The sequence below is a fragment of the Saccopteryx leptura genome, chromosome 1 (assembly GCF_036850995.1).
Source record: "Saccopteryx leptura isolate mSacLep1 chromosome 1, mSacLep1_pri_phased_curated, whole genome shotgun sequence".
Taxonomy (NCBI): Eukaryota; Metazoa; Chordata; class Mammalia; order Chiroptera; family Emballonuridae; genus Saccopteryx; species Saccopteryx leptura.
Genome location: NC_089503.1, coordinates 362,492,570 through 362,508,431, shown reverse-complemented (window position 1 = coordinate 362,508,431; position 15,862 = coordinate 362,492,570). Strand labels below are relative to the sequence as shown.

Sequence of the window (15,862 nt, the reverse complement as noted above, 5' to 3'; positions counted from 1 at the left end):
GCTGGATGTCTTCCATTTGCCTCCTCACTTTTGCTCCTCTTTCCAGTCTGCCCTAAACCCTGCGATGACTAATGGCAACTCCATCTACTGCAGTGGTAGTCAACCTGGTCCCTACCGCCCACTAGTGGGCGTTCCAGCTTTCATGGTGGGCGGTAGTGGAGCAACCAAAGTATAAACAAAAAGATAGATTTAACTATAGTAAGTTGTTTTATAAAGATTTATTCTGCCAAAATTAGCAAAAATCCAACATAAAGTACTTGGTAAGTAATTATTACTATATGCTTTAACTCGCTATAACTCTGCTTTATAAATTTTATAAAGTAAAGTTACTTCCCTACTTTATAAATCACCGTTACTGTGGAACCAGTGGGCGGTTAGAGAATTTTACTACTAACAGAGATACAAAAGTGGGCGGTAGGTATAAAAAGGTTGACTACCCCTGATCTACTGGGTATGTTGTCTTCTGCCTCTGAATGAGTTCAGCCAATGGGAGCAATGGTAGGAGACTGGAAGGAGAGAGGTAAGTGAGGTTAGAGTATTAACTTCCTGGAGGTTTCTTCTTGTGGGTTGGCCATGGCTACCATTCTGAATCATCTCCTGACAGGTGACCTCTCTGATGGCTTTCTGTGTCTCCCTTTCATTCCCACTTTTGGTGGCAAACACCTGACCCCAAGAAAACTAGCCTCAGGGGACTACATTGTCCCTGTGGTTTCACTATACTCTACCATTGAAAATAGTTTCTTTATTAAACTCTCCCCAAATTATTTGAATTGAAGAGTCTTATTTTCCCCCTTGCTGTGTAGACCCTAGTTCAGGGGTCCCCAAACTTTTTACACAGGGGGCCAGTTCACTGTCCCTCAGACCATTGGAGGGCTGGACTATAAAAAAAAACTATGAACAAATCCCTATGCACACTGCACATATCTTATTTTAAAGTAAAAAAACAAAATGGGAACAAATATAACATTTAAAATAAAGAACAAGTAAATTTAAATCAACAAACTGACCAGTATTTCAATGGGAACTATGCACCTCTCACTGACCACCAATGAAAGAGGTGCCCCTTCTGGAAGTGCAGTGGGGGCCAGATAGATGGCCTCAGGGGGCCGCATGTGGCCCGTGGGCCGTAGTTTGGGGACCCCTGCCCTAGTGTATAGACAGATACTTAAAAGGGTCTTCGTCCTAGAAAACTTTGGAAACTATTGCCTTATATATCAAAGGGAGATGTATCTTGTTCCCTTGGCATATTCCTTCATTAATCTACAAAAAAAAAAAAAAAATAGAGGATACTCTTCATAGGTATGTGAGTGTCTCACCTGATTTATGCTTCAAGGGAAGTAAAGGCTTTCATTTTGATATTTTGCTTATTATACCAACCTGTAATTAAAAAAAATATACGGGAAAATCATAAATCCTCAACTTTTTGCATCCAGATTAATTTGCTATTAGAATCAAAGGTCAGAACTGGTCTTTTGACTTTCATTTGCAATATTTTATTGGTTTCCAAATACTGTACATGGGAGTTATTCCTTCTACATCTATAATGTGGTTTGGTATAAATTCTTCCTTAAAATTTGGGCATTGAGTAAAACCAAGTGGTTGGTAAAACCTTGTGAATTTGTATAATTTCAGAAGATTGATCTCTCAAAAATGTTAATGACTTTGAAGAGTATATTAAACATGAGGTATCGGAACATGAATAGAATTTAATATTTGGTCCAATTAAAGGTGTAAATCATGGAACATAACTTGTCTTGAGGCAAAGACGTCAAGTAATTGAGTTCCCTTAGAAACTGAAATTCTAGTCTTGCTATTTGAAGCTTGTATAATAAATTCATCAATCTGTTTCTTTACTTTTTTCCCCTCATAGACACAGGGCAAGAGAAAATAATGGTTGGTGACCAGTTTTTGATGTCATTTAGTTGAGCTACCTCTTAAGGAATATTTTGTGAAGTTCCTTTTCTGTTTCATTTGAAATTTTTCAGAACTAAAGATACCCTACAAGGGAAGTGGCGATTAATTAAAATTATGATAGCTTCTGAACTCCAGGTGAACCTTTGTAGGGTTGTTACCTTGTGAACTTCCTTAGACTCTCTATTGAAGATGATATAATTATCCCATTTAGGCACCTGCCAGATTCTACTTTATAATTTCCATAAATTCTGTATTCACCTATGCTTACTAGTCAATTAAAAATAATTTTCTCTTAGGATTTTTATCTTTCATTCAGTTCTGCTAAGTCATACATACTCTATTGTCTTACATTCAAGATTCTAAATCACATTTCTTCTGATTTGGTCCATGATAATGCTAAAATAAATAGTCATATCACTTGTAAATGATGAGAAATTTTATGTTCATCTTATTTTCTTTCATCTTATTTTCTTTATTCCATTTTTAGCAGCTTTCTATATTTGCCTCCATAAATCCAAATTATACTTTTTAAATTCCAATTAAAGAGATACTATTTGTAAAAGAAACAATTATAGACTAATTCTTATAGAAAAATAAACTTTGTCTCACTTCTGATTCTTAATACTTGACTATCCCTTAGTAATTGTTTCATTTGTAGTTATTTAAATATATATATATACAGCTTGAAAATAATTCTCTCAAATAAATTATTAGGAGTAAATATGAAAATGTATTTAAAAATTTAAAAAGATGTATACTGCATGGTGAGTGTACTTTCTGACACATATAATTATATTAATATAATAAATGCTTATTTTGCTGCACTGTTAATCTTACCTTCTGCTGGCACACTTGGATCATAATCTAAAAGTAGAGATTTAATAAATTATGTAATAAAATTTCTCAGTGTTTTTCCATTTAAATTATAAATTGGTATTATAGTTAAGAATTTTTGACCAGGCGGTGGCGCAGTGGATAGAGCATCGGACTGGGATGCAGAGGACCCAGGTTCGAGACCCCAAGGTCGCCAGCTTGAGCGCGAGCTCATCTGGTTTGAGCAAAAGCCCACCAGCTTGAACCCAAGGTTGCTGGCTCCAGCAAGGGGTTACTCGGTCTGCTGAAGGCCCGTGGTCAAGGCACATATGAGAAAGCAATCAATGAACAGCTAAGGTGTTGCAATGTGCAATGAAAAACTAATGATCGATGCTTCTCATCTCTATCTGTTCCTGTCTGTCTATCCCTGTCTATCCCTCTCTCTGACTCACTCTCAGTCTCTGTAAAAAATAAATAAATAAAATTAAAAAAAAGAATTTTCCCACAGAGAATTTTCTAAAAATAACAGCATTAATTACATTCATTCATTAGTGCATTCATTTATTTTTATTTCATTTATTTAGCAGATCTTTATGAAGCCCTGTAGTGTGTCAGACACTGTACTAGTATTAAAAATGTTTTGACCAAAATAGATATTTTATAATTACTGAAATATAATTTCCATAATTATTGTAATACAGAATATGAGTGTTACTACAACAAATTTCATGACCTGCTTTCATTAATCTGTCTTAATTAGCACTAAGATAATATCAAAACACAAATATTTTTGTCAGTAAATATAACAAGTATAATTCTGAATATTGTCTTCTCTTTGAGAGAGGAGGATCTTGTTTTGAATCTTCCTAGTGTAGGTACATATTAGGTCTGATATTCATGTATTCAGCAATCATCTATTCACAATAGCCCATGAAATGCTCCATGTTAAATACTGAGAATGACCTGAGGTAGAGCAGACAAGGATTCTGGGAAAGTAGAAAGGGTGATAAGGGATATGTACAGAGATGATCCCAATGTAAGATGAGAGAGGAAGTGCCATGGAGAAATAAAGATAGGGTGCTATTGGAATTAAGGAGAAAAAGAGGGTTATTCTTAAATAAAGAATTAAGAAATGACCTTTTTTTTAAAAAAAAAAAATGAGGTAGATTTTGAGTTAGACCTAGAAGGTGGGAAGAATTTAACATAGAAAACTGAAAGATTCATAAAGGGAGAAAAGAAGGTAGCAGAAACATAAAAAATGTTCTTTCACATATAAATCAGACTTTATAAAAACAAGACAATTTTTTCCCCAAAATTATTCTATATTGCTATTACTTTTTAAATGTAATTATTATCAATTATTCTAGTATTCACTTTTTGAATATTCAGAAATAAGTGATCTTAATTTCCAGTTTTTTCTTCTTCTTTTTCTCTTACAGTCTGTTAAGTCCATTTAAATTAATAGGAAGAAAGGTGTAGAAAAGTTTCTCACTTTCAAAAATTATTCTAAAAATTTCTATAAGTCGAATATAATGCTACAAAGCTAGATGAAGAAATTATTTTACTATATTCTAGTTGTGTTTTTAAATTGTTTTTTCTACCAAATAGTTACTGAAACAAGTTAAATCATTTTATCATTATTCTTTATGTATTAAATAACAGTGATGAATTAGAAATTTAATTGAAAATATTAGTAGTTTTATTTTTTTTAAAGATTTTATTTATTGATTTTAGATAGAGGAAAGAGAGAAAGGCACAGGAGGAGCAGGAAGTATCAACTCATCAGTGGTTGTTTCTCACATGTTCCTTGACCTGGCAAGCTCAGGGTTTCAAACCAGCCAACCTCAGCATACCAGGTTCATGCTTTATCCACTGCTTCACCACAGGTCAGACTTAGCAGTTGTTTTAAATATGAAGTCAAATTGCATATACTGTTCTTTTCAGTGTCTTTGATGTGATGAAAAATGTTCCTCAACAGCTGTTCTGTGTTCCAATATGTTCTTAGGACAATTAAGATATTACCCATAGTAAAAGCTCGCAGTTCATGATGTCTTTTCTTTTAACCAACTATAAATTCACCAACTGCTCAAAGTTGAAGATAGTCATTTCCATAATGATATGGTATGCTTAGCTTTAAAGGTATCAGTCCAAACTCTTCATTCTCTTAACTGCCTACAGTATTCTCTTTGAAAAGAATTGCTGTTCATCACTTTTACTTTGCTGTCCTTCAGGCTGTGGCAAATGCATACCTCTGCAAAAGAGTGAATTTCTTTAACTCAATTATCACCTCACAGTTGTTTCTCTCTTTGCCAGCTTCTCTCCTCCAAATATTGCTTGAAAAATCATACAAATGTCTTTGGGTGCCTATAACACTGATTGATAAATGATCAATTCTATAATGATTTTGTGACAATGAGTTATACTGGTTTCTATCAATCACAAATAGGGAGAATTACCTAATGGTCTAAGGACTCCTGCTCTTCCATGAAACCTGAAACTAAGTAAAATTATTTTTCAGAAAAATATTTTTGATTTATTTTTCTAAAAATACATATATTTTATTTTAAGTTTATTCATCACTGCAAAAAATAAAAACAACCCAAATATCCTTCAACTGGTGAATAAAGAAACTGGCAACAAAGCACTACACAATAATAAAAGAAACACAACACTGAAACACACAATATAAATAAATATCACCTACATTATGCTAGATAAAGAAACCAGACTCAAAAGGCCATATATTGTATTGCTTTATATTACTTATATGACATTCTGGAAAAGACAAAATGGTAGTGACAAAAGGTAAGTCATGGTTTCCATGGCCTGGGTTATAAACAGTTGTCTATAACAAGCTATAAGAAAACATCTTGAACTGATTAAAATGCCCTGTATCTTAATTTTGGTGGTTTGCATTTGCCAAACTCATAGGACTATACCCTCAATGAGCAAAATTTACTGTATGTAAATATACCTAAATAAATCTGATTTTTAAAAAGTAAAAATTAATTTATATCACTAATTTTTACTCAATCTAACAAGGTATATGCAACAATCATTTAGAGACCCATAGAAAGGAAAATAATTCTTGATTCATTAAGGTGTTTTATGAATTTTTCACTTATCATAGCATTTATATTTTGTATTCCAAATAAAAATTACATTTTAGGAAAGAAAATAACTACATTGAACAAGAAACTTGTTTTCATTCTTGTCTTAATCATGAATTCACCAAAATAATCTTTAAAAATAACACTCTCATTAAATATAGGCTTGTTAATGAGTTGACTGGTTTTATTAATCATATCATCTGGTCTTAAAATAACTACACTACTGTTTCATTATTAACAATTGCAAATTATTATCTTTTACCTCTCGCAGTCTAGTAAGCAACATTTTAACTCAAACAGACAATGAAAAAAAAACCACTACTAGAAACTCTCACATAACATAACTGATATTCAGATACAAGAAACAAAAAGCAACATTAGAAACAATCCTCTGGCCCTGGCTGGTTGGCTCAGCATCAGCCTGGTGTGTGGAAGTCCTGGGTTTGATTCCTGGTCAGGGCACACAGGCTAAGTGACCATTTGCTTCTCCACCCCTTCCCCTCCTGCAGCCATAGCTTGAATAGTTGGATAAAGTTGGCTCTGGGTGCTGAGGATGGCTCCATGGCTTGGCCTCACATGCTGAAATAAGTTGGTTGCCGAGCAACAGAGCAGCAGCCCCAGATGGGCAGAGAATCACCCTGTAGGGGCCTTGGCCGGGTGTATTCCCGTCCCGGCGCATGCGGGAGTCCGCCTCTCTGCCTCCCCACCTCTTACTTAATAATAATAAAAAAGAAATAATCCTGGGAAGGATGCTTTAGACAGCAAATGCCTTACCTTTGCGTTTGAGTGGCATAGCTGTTATCATATGTCTCATAGGTCTGGTCATCATATTCACCCCCGTAGCCATCATCATACCCCTGAGGCAGAAAATGGTAGAAATATCTATTAACAATCAATTTGATTAATTGTGATGTTTTTCCTTTATGAGATTTTATATAATGTGACCTTGATTTAGATTTTATGTTTGATTATTTATATTTATACTTTATCAGGTTTTACTAGATTAACAATTTCCATGTAACTTTGAATAATATTTTATGGATTGGGTATTATTGTTTAAGTTAAACTCAGTATATCATTGATGTAGCAATACCTACTATAGGATATACTCAAAATTTTGATCCATACTAATGAAGATAATTTAAGAAAATCAAAATAAATTTTTTCTTTGAAAAATTGTTTTATGGGTAAAAACAATTGTGATAACCTAATGGTAGTGCTAACCTTTTTGTTACAACCTCACTGGGCGATTTCTTCTTCCCTTCATAGAAACCATAATTAGAATTAAAAACTATAAAATTTTGATCCCTTAAACTGTAGTTAACTTTCTGTAAAACTGATGTAGTTATTATTGCTAAAAGAGAGAGAGAGAGAGAGAGAGAGAGAGAGAGAGAGAGAGAGAGAGAAAGGAAGGAAGGAAGAGAAAGAAGACTTTATTTTGTTGTGCATTCTATGGTGTTTAAATCCCACAAATAAAATAATGTTGTGTGGTGAGTTTGATTACCTGACTAAATTAATGCTAACAAAGCTAATGTGGGTTTTTCACTGCAGAATGTGCAAGCAAGCTAGCAATTATCCACTCTAGTTATCAATCACTCTGTGAGCGATTCAGTTTTATTTCCCTTTGTGGTCATTGGCTTGACTCTAAACCCTAGCCATTCATCTCGATTACTCTCTATTTTTGAAAAAACCTTTAGTTTGTCTGCCTCTGGACCTTTGCTGATGTGTTTCTTTCCTGGGAATGGACTTCTATACACCCCACCAATCCATAACTTCATTCAAGTCTGGAGGCCTATAAATCTCTTTCTTTATTTTATTTGGGAACTTAATAAAAAATGTTTAGATGTAAAAGTTTACACATTAATCTTGGCTAAGACCTTTGAGCTTATTTAATCTAAAGATTAATATTTTTCATAAAATTAAGAAACTTTTAAAAATATTATTTCTTTATTACTTCTCCATCTGCATTATCCTTATATATAACACTATTATTTATATATGAGGTTTCTGAGTCAGATTTTGAGTTCTTCAGTTTTTTCATTCATGATTTCCATCTCATCATATTTTTACTCTGCAGTTGGGATAATTTCCATCTGTTGAAGTGCTACTGAATTAAAGGTCATTTCATATCAGACAATCTTCAGGAAGTTTTTCCTGCTCTTTCCAAGTATATGGCAACTCTCTGCCCTCTGAATTCTAATAGCCTGTGTTTTGTTTTTCTCATAGGTACTTAGATTGTCTAAACATATACTGTATTATTTCTACAATTTTTTCTCTTTGTAGAGTTTAAGCTCCTGAAAAGCGAGAACTATATACTTGTAGTGCTTAGCATAGTGTATTCCAGAGAGTATTTGCTCAATAAATGTGTATTGAATTTTTAAATTAGCACAAAGAAACTATTCTCATTCAGTGTAGATACGGATTGTCTCAAATCGATCACCACTAAAAGAGAAACATTTCATATGATGATTATATAGTAGCAGAGCCTGTGTTTATAAAGGATAGCTTTACCATTTGGTCTGTGGAAGACTTATAGTTTTCTCATTCACTTACACTTCTATTTATTTTTAAGTCTTACAGGAAAATACACAGACTAGATAGGAATTCTTGAAATTTTCATTTATGTTGGCAAGTAAAATGAAAGAGAAACATTAAATAGGTATGTCAGAACTTTATTCATTTGTCAGTGATGTGAACAACTTTGTTCTGAATTGGACAATGTTTTTCACATACTAGAAAAATATTTCTCAATTTTGTGTTCCAGTTACAGTATAAAGGGTATACACATAACATTCTTTTAAGTTAAAGCGGCATTATTAAGATTTTCCCATAGTTTTCTTGACTCTGTATAATCAGTGTAACAGACGATTAAGTCCCAGCTTTTAATATTTTCAGTATCTGGCCCTGACTGGATGGCTTAGTGGTAGAGCATGGGCCTGGTATATGGATATCCTAGATTCTATTTCCAGTCAGGGCACACAGGAGAAGTGACCATCTGCTTCTCCACCCTTACCCTCTACCCTTTTCACAGCCATGGCTGGATTGGTTCCAGCGATTTGGTCTTGGGCATTGAAATGGCTCCATGGCCTCTACCTTAGGTGCTAAAAACATGGCTTGGTTGCTGAGCAACAGAGCAACAGACCCAGATGAGTAGAGCATCATCCCCTAGTGTGTTTGCCCGGTGGATACCAGTTGGGGTGTATATGAGAGTCTGTTTCTTGGCTCCACCTCCTGTCACTAAAGTAAAAAATAATTTTTTTTAAATGTAGAATTTTTAATACCTGTGGTGTAAATACTTTTACCATGGCAAATTTCAAGCTATCAACACGATGTACTTAGAAACATTTGGAAAGAGATAAATAGTAGAACACCATTACATGTCATTTTAGTTAGATAGAGCAAAGATTGTAACAATTAGATAATAATGAGTTTTCAAATGTTAGCTCTCTTTGTTTTTAATATAATTAATTTAAATTTGCGTTTATGTAATTTAACTTCTTTTTCTTCTTTTTGAAGTGAAAGGAGGGGAGATAGATGGACTCCTGCATGTGTCCCGACTGGGATCCACCCGGTAACCCCTGTCTGGGGCCAATGCTCTGGCCACCGAGGCCATGCTTGCAACCAAGATATTTCTAGCACCTGAGGCAGAGGCTTCATAGAGCCATCCTCAGCACCCAGGGCCAATTTGCTTCAATGGAGCCATAGCTGTAGGAGGGGAAGAGAGAAAGAGAGAGAGAGAGAGAGAGAGAGAGAGAGAGAGAAAGAGAGAGAGCCAGAGAGAAAAGGTGGAGGAGCAGATGGGCGCTTCTCCTGTGTGACCTGACAGAAATCAAACCCAGAACATCCACACGCTGGGCCAACGCTATGACAACCAATGGGCCAGGTCCTGTAATTTAATTTTTAATAACGGCTGCATCTAACAATCAATTCACAGAATTTTTTTTTCACAGAATTTTTGAAAACAATATTACATGAAATTTTATTATTTTTTATTTATTTATTTATTTTAGAGAGGAGAGAGAGAGAGAGAGAGAGAGAGAGAGAGAGAGAGAGAGAAGGGGGAGGAGCAGGAAGCATCAACTCCCATATGTGCCTTGACTAGACAAGTGCAGGGTTTTGAACCAGCGACCTCAGCATTTCAGGTCAATGCTTTATCCACTGCGCCACCACAGGTCAGGCTACATGAGATTTTATGAGCTAGCACAAGTCAGTTGTAGCACATTACTGCTCTTGGCCCACTAGAGGAGATCAACAGAGACATAAAAATTAAAATACCAATGGCCTAAATCTTTCTGAGAATTTTAAGGAAAATTTCTCAGGGAAGGCCTTGAGATGGTTATTTGTACATAAATATTTATTTTCTAGGTGGAGAAGTGGTTGTGTGAGAGCATTCCAGTTTCCAAGAGCATCAAGTGTAAATGCATTACAACATGAAAAAAAGCACTGTGTTTGATGGACTGCTAGTAGTTGGATCTATAGCTCAAAGCACAGAATTCCTAAGAAATAAAGCATTTGGGCTAAAGAAATAAGTAGGAGAGTTCTGGAGTGCTTCTCTCTAACATAGTAGGAGTTTATATGTAGCCTGTAGACAAGAAGCCATGGGACAATTTCAAGCAGTGGAGTGGGAATATACAGATCTCCGTTTCGTAAATTCCATTTGACTCTTTAAAAGAAATTTCAAGCATTTTGAGCGTAGGCCTCATTTTTTTTACCTCTACTTTCTTAAATTTGTTAATCGTAGTCACTATAAAAGCCTTGGATAATAACTCCAACAATTGAATCACCGGTGCCTTTTTTTTTTCTTGTTTTTTGTTGATTTTATGTGTTTTTAACACATGTAATTTTTCACTGAACTCTTGATAGTGTGCATGGAAACTTGTAGGGGATTCATCTGATGGTATTTCTTCCACAGGATTAAGTGCTCCCCTGGCAGGCAGTGAGGGTAGCGGCTGATGACCTCGATGCCATGGAGAGGTGGTTTTAGAATATTGGATATAAGGAGTTTGAAGCTCAGAGTCTAGGCTAGAGCTAGAGCTCTGGCAGTCATCAATATATAGCTGGCAATGGAAATAACAAACATTATTCAGTGTTTACTGAGAAGAGAAACTTAGGTTACCTGATGCTCAACACAAACACACTACTATAAACCCCTCTTCCCTTCCTTAATCGGTCTTTTTATCACTAGGAAATGAAGACATAAACATCAGCTGTAATATATATAATCATATTTTCTATAAAAAGTCCTCACTATAAGAAGCAAATTAGTCTTAAATTTATATACACTGCTCACAAAAATTAGGGGATCAGGGACCGTGCAGATACTTGAGTACTTTCAGCCTTTTGTACAGTGCATTTTCACCAATGAAACAGAAGTTGGTTTTGCATCTCATTTGCATAATCAAACAACTTTCCTTGACTTGCTGTTTGATTTTCTGATGTTCTTGTTTAATAATAAAAAAAATCAAATGCTTCTTTTCTTTTAATCACTTCATATTCATTTTGAAATATCCCCTAATTTTTGTGAGCTGTATATATAAAAAAATGCTATTGCTTGAAAGGCCTGTTGTATAATCCCCATGCAAACATATATACTTAACATTGGCCTGTGAGAATCTTTTGGCTGTATATGTATGTACACTGACCACAGACACCAAATGAAAACATTCTGACCAAGAATGGGAACATGAACAGAATATGTATTAAATTTCCTCTAGATAAAGAATTTTTTAAATCGTCATTTATAGAATTTTTGAAGTTTTCTCATAACTCAGAAAAGAAAATCATCACAAAATGGTTTATCACATCTCTTACCACACATTTTGAGACCATGTTTCTAAAATATAATGTTACTGACAATTGGGCTAATAATTATGAATTTTCTTTTTTGAAAAAGTTAAGTTAGACCATATAAAATTGCCATTTTTGTACATGTATTTGAACTATAGTTAAACCTAATATGGATATTAGAACCTATAAAACTGACTTGTTTTTGTCAGCTAAAGAGAAGCAGAATATCTTGTGATGTAAGTTATTGTGACTTCCAAAAGAAAATCGTTTGAAAGTTTAAATGACATAGAATGTCATCCTGATTCTGTTTTATACCCACACTTTCTTGGAGGACTTTTAAATTTAACAGGCCTTAGTGACAGATTTAGCATTTGATCATTATTCTCATTTTGGGTTTTTATTTCCTGTAAAAGGTCAGTGGGTATTAAAATAAAAGGAAATAATGTGGAATTTTCTAATACAATCAAGAGGAAAAAAATAAAGTCAAGTGTGCAATCAAGAATTATAAAATATTCCAGAATTAAGTAATTTAATTATGGGGGCCAAGATCATAAATTTGTCACCCAAACATTAAAATACTAGGCACAGAAGCACTTTGCAAATGCTGTCCTTTAATGTCATTGAATATAATTAACAGGTCAGATAGGAACTTGACATTTAACTTTCTTTATGAAGTGTGGTTAATTCTTATAAACACATGTTCCCTTCTTAATGAAACCAGAAAATGTCTAGCATGCCCTCCTCATATATATAACCTCTTGTTATTACAAAAGCACTTCATTGTAATAATTTAAACTTTAAAACACATCATGAAATATTATTAAAATAAAAACTAAACACACAGTGTTAATATTTTAATATTCATTATACCCTTAGGATGTAAATGATCAATGTTTACAACAAGTATGTGTTTGATCATGAATTATTTATACTTTATGTTTCTTTAAAGTTTTATTTTAGGTGAATATTTCTCTACATTTTTATCATACATTTTTGGATTATTATACATTTAGCTTTCCATAAAATAGAAAGGATTTCAATAGTGGCTTCCATCTCTTTTTCCCACTGAAAGAATGACTACCTATTATGGACTGCTGGCTGGTTTGGAACAGCATGACAATGGATGCCTCCCAACGTGTAGCTTTTGTTACTGAAGCAGTAGGTCAGCTCACTCACTCACTGTGGGAAGTCATTAGCTGTTTAAAACCGTATTATAGCATGAGGGTCCACCCCGCCAGTGGGAAATCACTGCACCTAATAGTCTCGCTCTGCAATGAGGCAACATTTCTTTTTTCTGAAAGTTTTCTGTGGATAACAATGAGTAAGTCTCTAATAAGGAAAAAAGTACTCCATTACATCTTCATCTCCTGGGTAGAGTATAACTATTAAACATTTTCCCCATATAAATATACACTCAACATGAAGGCTGAAAATTGCTTATTCCTCATTCTAACTTCTTTGGAAATTAAAAGCTCCCAAGGACCTGCAGGACCATCTCCGACAACCATGCACATGTGTATGCTTTGCTTCAAAATTAATCTTGGGGGAGGCTGATTCTAATTTTTTAAAGCAATCCTGTGAAAGCAAATAACAAACCTCAGCATATACACATGGAAGTTATATATATTTGAAGATCAAATTAATAATATTCCATTCCACTGAACAAGATTTGGATCCATATACAACAAGCATGTATTAGGAGAGCACTAAGTGACAATACATGAATTGCTTATAGACACAGAATTTCATGAGAAAACGAGATCAAGCCTATAGAAATGTTCTGTGCCTTTACATTTATTTTACACATTTGGAAATAATTTCATGAGGCCATAGCCTATCAGCAAGAAATCTGGCCAGAATTCAAGTCCAATCTTTGAGTCTAGTGCTTAATCTCTAGTTGTTTTACTAAAGGTCTAATATTATTAGTGGAAAAATACAATTATGATTATTTTAAAATCATTTGATGATTATTTTAAAATCATTTGAGTAGGTTATTTTTTTAGCAAGAGGGACAAAGAGAGGTTCAGACAGGGACAGACAGACAGGAAGGGAGAGATGAGAAGCATCAACTCATAGTTGTGGCATCTTAGTTGTTCATTGATTGCTTTCTCATATGTGCCTTGACCAGGGGCTACAGCAGACTGAGTGACCCCTTGCTCAAGCCAGTGACCTTGGTGTAATGACTATGATCCCATGATCAAGCAAGCAACCCTGCACTTAAACTGGCGACCTCAGGGTTTCAAATCCCAGGTTCTTTGCATCCCAGGCTAATACTTTACCCACTGTGCCACCTCCTGGTTAGGCTGAGTAAATTGGTTGTTTTTTTTTTGTTTTTTTTTAGATTTTTTAATATATTCATTTGGAGAAAGAGAGAGAGAGAGAGAGAGAGAGAGAGAGAGAGAGAGAGACTAGGAAGAGGAGCAGGAAGCATCAACTCCCATATATGCCTTGACCAGGCAAGCCCAGGGTTTTGAACCAGCGATCTCAGCTTTCCAGGTTGATGCTTTATCCACTGTGGCATCACAGGTCATAGTTTTTAATAATAAAAATATGATTTGAGATTTTAGGTGTTAAAACATATATAAGAAAATAATTTTAAAATAGTTTGGGTTAATTTTTATTATATAAATATTTATTAAAAGCAGTGCTTTATTTTTAACTCTCAAGAACTCTGAAGGGTCTGAGATTTTAATGTACTTAAAAGTTAACAAGCTAGCCTGTAACTGTACCATGGATGTTGGCTAAAAACATGAGACTTTTGTGTCAGAGGCAAGGGACTTTGTTACTCATAGCAAAGTAAGAACCAGAACTTCATATTGGTTTGTGCGAGTTCCCCATGTGTCCCACATCCCAAAGGTTCAGTGCAGGTGGGACCAAACTGATGCATTCGCATGCATTGGGTTGCATTATAAGGGAGGAAGAATGACTTAGGGCATCTCTAAATGGAAGCAAACCACTCTTTGTCTGGGGAAGATGTTACTTCTTCTGTCAGTGTTTCTTGCTGAAAGCACACTGCTGAGAAAGAGCAGGGGTAAAGAGTAGTCAGGGCCTTGTATTATTGGCATACCCAGCCAGAAAGTGTAGGGTCACTCAGGGTCCATGCCAGATTGCTTCTGCCAACAAGAGATAAGCAAAATGCATGAAATTGAGGAGTCACTTAACAGTGATTTATAGTATCAAGGAAGGAAGGATAGATTATTATATTGTTTCCCAGTTTAGTGAACACCTGAAGGCTGGGTCAGCAGATGTGCCTTTAATTTTATCTCTTCAGCAAAATGTAATGTGCTTTTTGCCTTTCTAATTCTGCATTGCTTTTGTCTCCTAGATTTCTATACTATTTTACCCAAGGGTTTTTCCAGCCAGCAACCCTTTTCTATTAGTAGCAATAAACATTGTCAATTGTGATGTACTATCTTCTAAAACATAGATAAATATTTTTAGTGAGGCTCCCTGGTTCTTGCAGAATATTAACATTTTCTACCATAATGACTTCAAATCTGCTTTCCTCTATTAGAAAGAAGGACTATAAATTAATTTCCAAAGTTTTATAATTTTCAAAGCTCATCTAACTATATTTTTGGTGATCAAATTATTTAATGTAGTTTAAGTTTGCAAGTAGATGAATTCTGATCATAAGCACTGTATTAATTTTCCATTAAAACAACTTTATAATAAACTAAGGTACACCATAAACTCTAGATTAATGAAAATAATAAAACATGGTAGTGGTTGAGAACAGGGAAAGCAGTAACTATTTACAGAATGTTTCCAGGATATAACTCAAATAGGATCTCCAGCAATCTTTTAGTTGTTTTTCCTCAATATTCCATAAATGTTTGCTAACTATGTTTTTAAAAAAGATTCATTTCAGTAGCGTTGCCTGACCCCCATTTTTATAAGTGCCTTTTATCACATTAAAAATCAACAGCAATATGTTCAATCTTGTTGATGAACAGAGCTATGACTAATGAAACTGGAACTTTACAGTAATGTATTAATTAGTGCTAGTATGCTAATGGATCCATTTTAAATGTTAATGCTTTATGACATTATGAGATGTATTACTTCATAATAGATCTCAAAGCTTTAAAAACAGTGACATAAGTCTCTAAGGTCTTCTAACACATTCAACAGGAAAAAAAAAACAGAAAAAAAGGATAAAATTGATAAATTCTGTCATGACTAAGAACAGAATCAAATTTTTGAGAAGACAATTTATGTTTTCTACTCATAAGTAC

General features: G+C 34.4%; 1 protein-coding gene across 2 annotated transcripts in view; it reads right to left on the bottom strand.

The window, feature by feature from the left end:
- KHDRBS2 (KH RNA binding domain containing, signal transduction associated 2) overlaps window positions 1-15,862 on the bottom strand; it is a 567,387-nt gene that overhangs the window by 53,228 nt on the left and 498,297 nt on the right. For both annotated transcript variants that reach the window (XM_066361370.1, XM_066361371.1), the window contains one exon: window positions 6,612-6,694. In XM_066361370.1, coding sequence (XP_066217467.1) covers window positions 6,612-6,694 — 83 coding nt within the window. The remainder of the gene's footprint in view (window positions 1-6,611; window positions 6,695-15,862) is intronic.